This window comes from Arachis duranensis, chromosome 9, assembly GCF_000817695.3.
Source record: "Arachis duranensis cultivar V14167 chromosome 9, aradu.V14167.gnm2.J7QH, whole genome shotgun sequence".
NCBI classification, from domain to species: Eukaryota; Viridiplantae; Streptophyta; class Magnoliopsida; order Fabales; family Fabaceae; genus Arachis; species Arachis duranensis.
Window position 1 is genome coordinate 5,143,914 of NC_029780.3, and position 12,434 is coordinate 5,156,347.

The following is a 12,434-nucleotide window of genomic DNA, read 5'->3' on the forward strand; positions in this document are numbered from 1 at the left end:
TTTTAAAAAAATTAACTAAACTAAACTAAAATTAAAAAATATATACTAACATCTAACTAATACTATACACTAACAACAATTTATCAACGCTAACAAAAAAAATATATTTTTTAACCATTTCTAATCAACTAACAATTAATTTATTTATCTACTTAACAAAAAATTAATATAAAAAAATTATATATTATTTGTTTCTAAAATTTTTAGTTCAAAAAAATAGAATTAATCCTAATTAACTACTAATAAAATGTTTAAAATACTAACTTTTCTCCATCTTTGACTGGTTGCCATTTTTTTATTGTGGTGTAAATAAAATGTCAACTTTCAATTTTGTTCTTCCAATAAAATGGAATAATAGGGATAGAGACTCTCAATTGAAGAAGAAAGAATGAAGGAAGAAGAGGATTGATTTTTTGGTTAACGTGTAGAAAGAAAGAGACTTGTCACGTATCGATCACGCACAACAAAACGTCGGTCACGTTTTGGCCAAAACGTCAGTGACGTTTTCCGCATAACAACATCGACGTCTTCATGGCGGTATCTGACGACTCCCATAGCGCCGTTAATCTCTCCTGATAAGTCATTTTAGTGGGTAATACCACCTTTCGCCAAAGTTAATGAGAACTTTATTTTTTTTTTTTGGACTAAATGAGAACTTTATTTATCTTCGAATTATAAATGCCACGATGAATGGGTTCCTTCCCGAAGTCTTTGTACGGTCAACTCAGTTCTGTCACTTTATTAAGTATCTCTCTCCACTCTCCACTCTCCAACACAGAGAAAGAACAAAAGGAATATGAGTACGTTATTTTCAATTTCTGTTCCGTTATTATTTTGATCTTTGTATCTGATTCATGCATTATTCCAGCCATTCAATTACGATCGTTGATCAAATATCACGCAAACTTCTTTTTGATCGGTTTTCTTCCCAAGGCTGAATTAACATACTAGTTTTGTTTTATTAGCATCATCAATTCATCATTATTATTATTATTATTCACTTTAATTTCCTGCCAACTAACTCTGATTATCTGCTTGTGTATTAAATTTTAAGAATTTGAGATTTGTTTAAGATAACTGGAGAAAAATCTCAGCTTTAGAGAAAATCCATAGAATTGTTGAGTATAGTGCTGCCGACTTTATTCAAGATAATCTCGTGAGACCCATCTGGATAAAAGGGCTTCCTTCAAGTTCAACAACAGAAGCGTAAAAATTAAAACTTGTAGTAGTGTTTATTTGTTTGTTTGTTTGTTGCTCAATTTATTTATTATTTATTGATATTGGCGTTGTTCCAATGAATGAAGTGGGGACCTTTTTAAGATGGGTCATGGGGGATGAGCTGAATGCCAATGGGGGGCATTTGACATTTTTATTTTAGTAAATACTGCAATTTTCTTCATTCTACTCTATAGATTATAGAACAATCTAAACGGTTAACAAAAATCTTCAGGCCATTGGTTTAGTATTATGTGATCTCATTATATTACATTGCATGCTTCTTTGAATATTTGAATATCCGTCCCAAATAGGGATTTTACCAAATTCACTTCTATATTGATCCATGGATTAATTGGTCATATGATTTGTAGAAATGTCGCAAGCAACACAGAGAATATATTTGTATCTAGATGCTATGAATTGAACATTTTAGCAGTCTTTATCCCAGTTTTCTTTTCATGTTTTTTTTTTTTTAATTTTATTTTTGCAGGTGGATGGGGGGAATGGTCACTGGGGGATGAACTCTACTCTGCGGGGTCACCAGTACCCCGTTTTGCTGCTGGAGCATTGGCTTATCCATGTTATCCAACTCAGCTTATTGATGGAGATGGCAAATTCCATGTTGCTGATGCTGAAAACTTTGTTAAGGAGATGGAATTAGATAAATGTGGTCAATCGTATGCTGTAGTTTCTATCATGGGTCCCCAAAGTAGCGGTATGCTTTCTTGCCTCCCTCCACAATCCCATTTTGTTTTCATAACTGTTTATTTATTTATTTAAAATATAAGTTAGTATAAACAAGTTTTAGTGTATTCTTTTGCATGTTATTTAATCTCATAACATGAGTTGAACCATATATAGTAAAGGTATTTTTGATACTCATGCCCAATCAAACTTACTGTTCTCCTCACTTTGGGCAGGGAAGAGCACACTCTTAAATTCTTTGTTTGACACCGATTTCAAAGAAATGAATGCTGATGATGGAAGGCAAGTAGTTCTTGTAATCCCCATTCCCCGGCCATATACAAAGTTATTTGACAAGACTTACACCTGGTGTAAATATTTGCTTGTTTTTAGGTCTCGAACAACCAAAGGAATCTGGATTGCTAGGTGTGCAGGCATTGAGCCTTGCACACTTGTGTTGGATTTGGAGGGAACTGATGGAGTGGAGCATGGAGAAGAGGTTCTTCTCTCTCTCTCTCTCTCTCTCTCTCTCTCTCTCTCTCTCTCTAAATGATGATTTTTAGTTGTTAATGTTTTATCTTACCTTATTTTTAATTCTGTTCTGGTGATTCAGAATATGTTCCCAATATCCAGAGCAGCATAACCATCTTACATTTAATAAATTGGAAGTTCTTATGTATGTGTGGACATCAGGACATGAGTCCCCTATGACATTTTGGAGTTCCTGCTTCCTATAACATTCATTTCCTTTTTCTCTTTCCGTGCATGTAATGTTCTTTTATCTACCTTTTGAGTAAAATGTTAGATTAATGGTTTTTCTATCTTGCTCTCTGAGTTTTGTGTGTTTGTTAGCAGAACAGAGTCCCATAATATTTCTAATGCTGCATGTGCACTCTGATAGGGAGCAGTTAATATTTAGAAATTTTGATTATTGTAACGTGCGAGTTTGACATTGGTAAAAAAATATAACAACGTTAAGGGTTAATAGTTCTGCTTTTCCTTGTAGTGAAACTATCTTTATTGCAGGATGATACTTCATTCGAAAGTCAGAGTGCTCTTTTTGCTCTAGCAGTCTCAGATATAGTTCTTATAAACATGTGAGTTCCCTTTTTTGTTTAATTTTGATAAATTGATAGTATAAAAAACTTTTAGACACTTAACCCATCATATTCTTCTTTGCTATGCAATGCTTGTAAAGGTGGTGCCATGACATTGGCCGCCACAATGCAGCGAATAGGCCACTTTTGAAAACTATCTTTCAGGTATAATTTGGAAGCTTATCAGCTACAAATAACTGACTTGAATCCTGAAAAGTAGTCATTTATTAAATTGTATGCTCATTTTTTCAGGTCAAGATGAAATTGTTTACTCCACGCAAAATAACATTGCTTTTTGTCATTCGCGATAAAACAAGGGTGTGTAAGAAAAATATTTTGAGCTAATTCAATTCTAAAGCAACTGTGCAATTTTTTCATAATGTTAACATGATGACCTTTCTTCTTATAGACACCATTTGAACGCTTAAAAGAGCTTTTGCTAACAGATATTGAGAAGGTAATCCAGTGATTTTACCTTCATATAATGTCACTGAATTGTTATATAATTTACATTGTCCTTTGTCAATTTACCCTTTTCTCTACAGATATGGGAAAGTTTTACTAAATCTAAACCAGACTCTGACAACGAGGCTGCACTAAGCGAATTTTTCAGTGTAAGCTCATCATTGCTAAACTTACTGAGCGTTTCTTGTTTTTAGCATAATCTATTGGCAGTTCATATTTCATAATAACTATTTGTTCTTGGAAACAAACTCCAGGTTGAGGTCGTTGCTCTTTCTAGTTATGAACATAAAGAAGAGCAATTTAAGTCGGAGGTATGAACTGTAGGCTAGCTCCTTGGGTTATTACTTGCTGATGGTTTTAAGTTGGCCATTATTAAGATATGTGGTTGAGTACACCTCATTTTTGCATAACTATTCCTACTGTTAATATAATTATTAAAAAAAATTACACATTATGATAAGTATAATTATATCTTAAAAATATATAAATTCTATTAGTAGTGAAAATTACCCGCAACTAAGTAAATATATAGTCAATGTTTTTTTTATCATCATACTTATTTTTTTAAGTGTATTATTGGGAAAACTAGTTAATGTTATCTTGATAATGGAAATGGAAAATTATATTGAAACTGCAATACTTTTTAAACTTGATAGATATATTAAATAAAGGGAGTAAGCGTGTAAGTTTTAAGATGTGTAGGAAAATTGGATCATACAATTTGGTTATGTACTTTTGAGTATCTCATATTTGATAATTTACATGACATTTCTGTTTCTTTGGATTATATTCAATGTAGGTTGTGGGATTGAGGCAACAAATCTGCCATTCAATAGTTCAGGATGAGCTTGCTCGGGACTTGTATGGAGTAGTTCATGCATCAGACTTTGCTTACAGTTCTCAGGAAATCTGGGAAAAGATTAAGGCAGACAAGGACCTCCACCTTCCTTCTCATAAGGTAAACCTCAGATGGATTTAGAGTAAATCTACATTATGGTTCCTAACATATTTTAACATATTACTCACAAAAAATTCAAATGCATATACTTTAATCCTCCAAAAGAAAGAGGTTGCTCCATAGCACATCGATCTTCATTGTATATATTATTGAAAACAGTACTGAATTAATCTTCAGTCAGACATAACATGAAATTTAAAAAATGAAGGTTAACAAAATTATATTAGCTCTCGAGATAAAAAATGTTAGCAAATTTTCTTTCGAGGAGTTTTCTGTTAAATCTTTATTATTTCAACAACCAAAGTGTATACTATCTCTTGTATTAATCTGTTGTCGCTTGATCAAATTGTAGGTTATGGTTGCTACTGTTCGATGTGAAAAAATTGCCAGGGAGAAATATGAGAATTTAGCTGCAAAGGAGGTATTAGGAGTACTTGAAAAAAAGGAGATTCTTATTTGACTGAATTAATTAATTGATTTTATTCAATATACAAACATATACATACATAAAGATGTAAGTGCTACCATTGTTTAAGGATCATAATTATGAAGTTAATCTATTGCCAATATCCTTGATATATGAACCTAATTAATTCTAATATGTTAGGACTTGGGTATTATGGAGTGCCCGAAATCTCACGTAGTATGAGATATTTGAGGTTGTATTTAAGGAGAGTGGTTCTTCCTTTTTAATAGCTAGTTTTTAAGGTGTAGTTAGCTGTTGTCCTAGGTATTTAACAATGTTACACTGTCAGATTTAGTTGCAAGACTCCCCCGCCTCAGAAAGAGATACCCTTATGAGTAGGAAAGTTGAAGTGGTGCCAAATGTAGAATCATTGCATCAAGTGGTTTGGACATGTTTAGAGAAAACCTTTAGTTATTCTGAGAGAGACTTGAGAAGGGAGAGTAGATCAGATGAAGAGTAGTTCTATAATTGGAGGTAAAGGGAGACTTAAAAAAAACCATAGCCAAATTAGTAAAAGAGATTTAAATATTAATGGTTTAAAGTTTAAACATGAAGCTATAGCATCATTTGATTTATGCTTATGTAGCTGATACAACCTAATCAAACAGGTCTTAGTTATCGTTGTTGTTGCTAGTGTATTGATAAAGTGTCGGAACTAAGTGGCATTCCAAATATGCTAAAGGTTTCATGTGACATCCCACATGTGCGGAAGGTGACACATTGTCATGAATGTGTAATGTTTGCATGGCTAAAATGAGACTAAAATTATCATTATCAAGCTTACTAAGTCAATCACCAAAGTGAAACTTTAGTCGTAATCTCTAAGAAAGCAGAGAACATATCAACAAAAGATTAAGCAATAAATATCCGAAAATGAAATAAAATAATTTTGGTTATAAACACCCAATATTATTTCTGCATTTGTAAATACTAATGCTAGGGAAGTTTCTTTCGAATCAGGAATGGCATCAATTGGAAGAGGATATGAATCGCAGAACCACTCCTGAATTTGTGAATAGGCTCAGTTTACAAATTGATACTTGTTTGTCAGAGTGAGTATAAGTCATTTTTCATGACAGCATAACATTAGTGGCTCAATCATTGGATGTCGCATAAAGAACCTATACTATACTGTAAGCTTTTGGCTAATTCTAGTAGTTTTTTGACATATATGTCATTCTTTGATCCTAGTCTTCATGAGAGTAGAGCATTAAAGTTCTTATTCTTTATCTTTGCCCCCCTACATGAAAGAATATGTTTTGGTATCGAGTTTTGCTTAAGTAGGTGCTAGCAGTGGCAATGGTTTTGATTGTTCTATATGTTGGAAAAAGATGGGTTCATATTTTTCTCCCAATTTCATTCTGCAGTCCTGCAATGTGGCAGTTTCATGTGCAACAAATATGTAATCCTAAGCTTTTTAGGTTCCTTATGCAATCTCTATAGAAACAACTTTGAATTGTGTTATGATTTTATTGCTGTGGTTTTTTGTGTGCTATCTTAGTGTATGCAAATGCAGTATCTTTAAAACAGTTGTCTCAAGTTTTGAGTGCCTATATATCTCATGTTGAAATATTGTGTAAAAGTTAGTTGCGATTCAGGTTGAAGGGATATTGACATATTGTTTTCATCTAGGTATGATGCTGAAACCACTTACTATGATGAAGGTCCAAAATCTACATACCGAAATCAACTTAAAGAAAAATTGTTGCAGGTACATTATTTTAATTTCTTGCAATTATACTAGTTCAACCTTTTCTTTTTCGTCATTGTCAATTAACTGATGATTGTTGAAAGAGAAATAGAAATGGGTGATATATTAATGATTATTAATAAGTCACAATTTAAATTTTTGGATTGTTGGCCACTTCATTTTGTTTATAATTAAGTCCCGACTCATGAAGTTCATAATGTCCCTTTGATTGGTCAGCTTTTTGAACCAGCACTGGTATCTGCATTGGAGCATATAGGATCTACAATTTTGAACGAGTTCAAGCACACATTTCAAACATCATTGAATCAAGGGGAGGATTTTTATGCAGCTGCTAGTAGTTGCATTGAGTCTTGTTTGTCTAACTTCGACAAAGCCTGTCCAGGTACATTATATATATAAACAAAAGGGAGTCTTGGAACAACAGTTGAGTTGTCTCCGTGCGACCTCAAGGTCACAGGTTCAAGCCGTGAAAATGGCCGCTGATGTAATTATCAGGTTAGGCTGTGTACATTACACCCTCTAGGTGCGGCCCTTCCCCGGACCCTGTGTTAACGCGGGATGCTTGTGCACCGAACTGCCCTTTTTTTATCCTATGCAAATATCTAACTGGTACATTTAAAAATCAATATATCTAGACATTAATGTATCCATATAGATATATTGATTTTTCAATGTATCAAATTAGCTAAAGCCAATAAGCCATATTTATTTTCAAATGGAGTGAGTATTTGTTAGACAACAATAAATTGAAGTAAAGGGTTGCTAGCTTTTCTGCTGTTCAATTATTTAAGTAGGTGTTGGAGTAAAGGGTTGCTAGCTTTTAGTACTGTTTAAGATGTTAAATTTTATAAATCTTTCCCAATTTAGCTTTTGAAATTTCATGTAATTATGATCTCAAGTGAGTTGCAGACTTAAATACATTAACCTTGCACAGATGTTGTCATTGAAATGTCAAATAAGCACAAAATTGGAGTAAGGAAGAAATTGCAGTGTGATATTGTCTCAGTACTTACTTCATCGTGTAAGGTATTGATGAATCATGTCTTGTGTTCCCTGCCTCCCTGAGAGACTATCTTCAAGCTCAGTAATTAGTTATATATGTTCATGGAAGAAAAATCACACTCAATTTCAAATTCTTATTATGGTTTGGAAGTTGAAACTTTGCATAAGTAATAAGAGTCATCTAAGTGTAAGGGATAGGGTGATAAAAATATCATTGACACTTACTTTCAAATAATAATGACATATCAAAAGTAAAAAAAACGAGTTTTTTTTATGCCAGTTGGTTTGTTTCTATGGTTGAAAGACTACCTTTTTATAATGGAATTGTTATTTGTATAACCGTTTTTGAAATATGAGAAGAGATTTTTTTTTGTTAGATAGTGATTAGTAGTTTAGATGATGCGTTAATGGAGAATAATTGATAGGTGCTTTACATTTATTACTCTCCATTCTCTATATTTATTGATCTTTTCTATTGTAACAAAATAACAATCTATACAAGTAATATATTAATTATTATATTTCTCTCTATTGTCTAGTTACTCCAATATTTCTGCTGAGTAATCATGAATCTTAAGTTTTAACAACCGTTTAAAGTTTCTACTAGACAAACTTTAGTACGTAAGTCGGAAAATTAATTTGTAACTTCAAAATAAAAGGTTGATAACTTCTACAACAGTTTGTAACTTCTGAAAAACTTGAAAAAAAGCCATGTTGAGAGAGAAAATGAGTGAGACCCACATCATAATTTTAAAGCATGGGATAACTTTGGCTTGTTTAAACTTTATATATCATTGCTATTCTTAGAAGGTTTTCTGATGGTAGTGCCACTGCAGGAAAAACTAAAAGAAGCTTTGTCTGGATCCATTGAAAAAGAACTCTCTAATGGAGATATTATAGATCCTTGGCGATCAATAAGGGAAGTTCTCAGGAATGAGATGGAATCAACTGTTTCCCAATTAATTACACCACTAACTCGACTTGGTATGGATGGATGCACAAGGAAGAAAATGATTGAGAGTTTAGAGGATTATGCAAGGGGTGTTGTAGAAGAAAAAGTTAGGAATGAAGCTAAGAATGTTCTGATGCGAATGAAGATGTGTTTTGAAAGAAGGTTTGAGATGCATAGGCAGATGAACCGTCTTTGCATAGGCAAAGATGACATTCCAACCGCCGCGAAGTCTGCTCGCCGTTGTGTATGATGTGGTCAATTTTTCATGAATAATATTTTTTGGCTGTTGAATCCATGTTGTATTCTTGTATGTTCTTAACCAAAGTCTTAATCCTATGCAGTCTTTGATATTGCTATCTACTCTGGCTGCAATTCGTTTGGATGATGATGATACTGATGACATTAAGGAAAAATTAGAAGCTGAATTATTGAATTCATCAAGCACTGCTACCAAAGAAAGCAGCAGTGCAAAGTTTGATCCACTGTGGCTAGCTGATGACAGTTGGGAACAGGTTCGTTTTATTGTTGCTTGATTCTATTCGATGGGATATCAAATTTTGCACTTATTCCAGTGGATGAATGATCTTATCATCTGAAGGCCCTAGAATGATTTTATCTAGTGCTGACATATGCCCTGATCAAAGCATATTTTAGTTCCCAAGTATTGTTTCAAGTTTTTTGCATAGTTTTAATACTATGGCATGGCAAGATTTTGCATCTTTGGTATGGATTATCCATTGTGGCCAAGTTTTCTATGTAGATTCCATCCTGTCGAAAATTGATTGGACCTCGTTCATGCAAAAAGGTGTGGGATCAATTCATGCAAGAAACGGAGATCATGATCTCGAAAGCAGTTGAACAGGTTTGTACTGTGTTTCATATCTTTCTAAAGATATACTAAGGGAAAATCTATCTAGAGAATATTAATTTCGGGTCATCTCCGAAAATATGATGCTTCACAGTGTCATGTAATTGTTAATATCTTTTAGTGCCTATTCATTTAACAATGATCTATGGTGCCCTATTTCGTCACTGGAGAAACATCACCATGACAATCTTTCAACCACCACTGCCACCACCATTCAAATTGCATCAGTGATGATGATGATCTTTATCACGTTACCAACTCGTGAACTCCCCTACTATTGAGAGAATTCATGAACCACTTTGGGGAGGAGTTAGAGATTTAGAGCATTACTATGCAAATGATTTTTTTGTATTTTAAGCATTGACACCATATATATCCACTTTAACACTATAAAGAGGTGAAGCAGTGAGCTAAATGTACAACAAGATCTCTGTTGTCAGCACCTTTTGAGTTTTTAGTGTCCATGAAGGAGTTCAGATTCTAATTTACCCTTCTAAGACTGGACTAATGTATTCACTTGAGTCGAACAACCTCAAGGTAACCTTTACCCCCCTTTGGCTGTTAAAATTACAGATTTAGACAAATTGCTACAACTTCATTGGGATGATAGTATGAGTGGAAATGGACCTCATACTATGTAAGATCAAGAATCCTAACTTCCTTCAAGAGATTTTCAATTGTCGTGGAAAGTAAAAGTCAGTTACATACAATTGTTATAGCTGCCTCCATCAGTCCAAATCTTTATTTTGCACATGACTCCATGGTTTTCACTAGAGCAGCAAGTGTTCCATTCTGTTAGAACTTAGAAGTCGCCATACTATTTATATCACCATGATAGCTTCTATAAGTGATTTTTAATCCTTACCCCTTAACCTCTTAGGTTGAGTTAGGCCTCTCAAATCTAAGTATCATAATCTATCGGTTTAATTACTCTGTTGGTCTTTATAGTTTCGCGAAATTTTTAATTAGGTTCTTATACTTTTTTTATTTTAATTGAGTCATTGCACCAATTTTTTTTTTAATTGAATCCCTACACTTTTTTTTCCTTTTATTTGAGTCTCTGAACCAAATTTTTTTTTTAGTTGGGTCCCTATACAATTAAGCCAATTACTACCAAGAGGGACCTAATTGAAAAAAAAAATTTGGTGCAGGGACCCAATTAAAAGGAAAAAAAGTATAGGGATCCAATTGAAAATTTCGTGAAACTATAAGAACCAACAGAGTGATTAAACCTAACCTATCATGTGTTTATTAGTTTAGCCAAGTTCAAATATCAGTCCTGCAAATCTCGCTTTCCAATGTTTAACGGACATTAACTACTTGGGGTTGGGGATATGACGATAGTGCTTTTTATAAAAATTTGTCAACTCTCGTCTCTCTCGAGCAATGATAAGGACAAGCTTCATTTGGGGTTTCATCCGACTATCTGAGCAAATTGATCCCTCTTGAGTGTTCCCTTTGTTGAATCAATTCTTCATTGATCTTTATCTCTATTTTCTACAATCAGATCTTCAGTTGTTTCCTCTTCGTCATGGCATGATCAATCAAAGCACCAATGTAATGGTCGCTACTGAGGTTTAGTTTAGTGATGTAAAAAGTGTATGTTGATGTATTTACTTTTTGCTGCAAAAAGCTTTAGCTGATATAATAATTCAAGCTTAAATTTATGATGATTACTCCAATGAAGACATCTTCATGCAAAAATAATATTGTGAACCATTAGATTATGTGATGTTTGACTGAACCATCTAACGATTCACAATATCATCTTCCCATGATGTGATGTCATGGCTTGCATCACAATAATCATCAACCACTCCACCATGCAGTGATTTCTGAATATTTTTAAAAATCTAGTGCTCCTTATGTGTGGCTAGCAATGCATCCCATTGCCTATAAATGGGGAGAATTTTGAAGCCTCCAATGCACCAATTAAAACACAAAACAAGAGAGTAGCAACAAAGCATTCCTTCAAGGCTTTGTGTGTTTTTATTTTTGTTTTGTAAGTGAATTCTCTTGAAAAATAGTGAGTGTAATATTATAGTGTGCGAGATAAAATTCTATGGGTTGTGAGTGATACACATTAGAGTTTGATTATACAATCTAGTACTCATTTGGTACTACAAATTGTAGTATAAGAGTGTCTTAGTGGATATTTTTCGGAGTTTTGGCGCGTGGATTTTTGCCCATTCATTAAGAGGATTTTTTCATGTTAAAATATTGGTGTATACTCTCTCTCTTCCATGACCTATTTTGTTGGCATATTAATCCTGTGACTCTCCATGTCAATTTTTGGTTCGCTTCTGCTCCGACTCTGTCTTATCCCTAACACATGAAGATGTGAAAACATGTGTTCATAGAAATAGCAACCTAAATTTATATGTTGGTCCTTGACAAGGATTTATTACTGATTCTTATTTTATTGACATTATTTTCAGGGTGGCTCCACATGGTCATTATTTTTTAAACCTTTTCACGGTGACTCAAAATGGTCCACATTTTATAGTGTTGCCTCGGTATGTTTGTCCTTTGCCGGAGGTGCTGCGATGAATAAATTGGGTAGTGAGGCATTACTCTCGCTGTTGGCGGCAGTGCTTGCGAAAAGGGCCAAGTGAAATCCCTAAGCCTTTTAAGCTAGAGAAAGTTGGAAGCCTAAAGCCTAAAGCCCAACAACAAAAAAAGAAAATTAGAAGTTTGAATTATATTCAGAAGATTCTAGTGTGTGAGACAGATTATGAAACTGATTGTGTTATGTTTAAACTAACTCATGAAGGCAGCCGAGGCCTAGGTCAGATGGCAACTTTGTCTGCCTTACATAGAGCTGCACTGGGTTCAAATTCTCTTGAAGGAATATAGAACCATGCTAATAGTGTGTACCCATGTAGTGTGTGTGAGTGTGTAGTGCATGGGTGTAATGCTTAGGATTGGGGGTTGTCCAATCCACTTGATCAACTGCAACTGCAGAATATATAGTGTGGGTGCAGGGGCAGTTAGGTAACTGTACCCTAGAGGT

The 12,434-nt window shown here is 33.9% G+C and overlaps 1 protein-coding gene across 2 annotated transcripts; it reads left to right on the plus strand.

Moving 5' to 3' along the window:
* The first annotated feature begins 602 nt into the window (after positions 1 to 602).
* LOC107464254 (protein ROOT HAIR DEFECTIVE 3 homolog 1) lies at positions 603 to 12,070 on the plus strand. Of its 2 annotated transcripts, XM_021132171.2 has the most exons (20): positions 612 to 800; positions 1,709 to 1,933; positions 2,139 to 2,205; positions 2,296 to 2,401; positions 2,929 to 2,999; positions 3,101 to 3,164; positions 3,252 to 3,317; positions 3,409 to 3,456; positions 3,545 to 3,613; positions 3,719 to 3,775; positions 4,264 to 4,422; positions 4,775 to 4,843; positions 5,849 to 5,940; positions 6,521 to 6,599; positions 6,816 to 6,981; positions 7,534 to 7,625; positions 8,438 to 8,797; positions 8,895 to 9,065; positions 9,314 to 9,415; positions 11,860 to 12,070. In XM_021132171.2, the coding sequence occupies exons 1-20, from the start codon at positions 797 to 799 to the stop codon at positions 12,034 to 12,036; spliced, it is 2,244 nt and encodes a 747-aa protein (XP_020987830.1). In that variant the 5' UTR covers positions 612 to 796; the 3' UTR covers positions 12,037 to 12,070. The 2 variants fall into 2 exon arrangements, with proteins under 2 accessions (XP_020987831.1, XP_020987830.1); XM_021132172.2 differs by lacking the exons at positions 9,314 to 9,415; positions 11,860 to 12,070 and having other exon boundaries at positions 603 to 800; positions 8,438 to 8,807; positions 8,895 to 9,042.
* Positions 12,071 to 12,434: the final 364 nt, after the last annotated feature.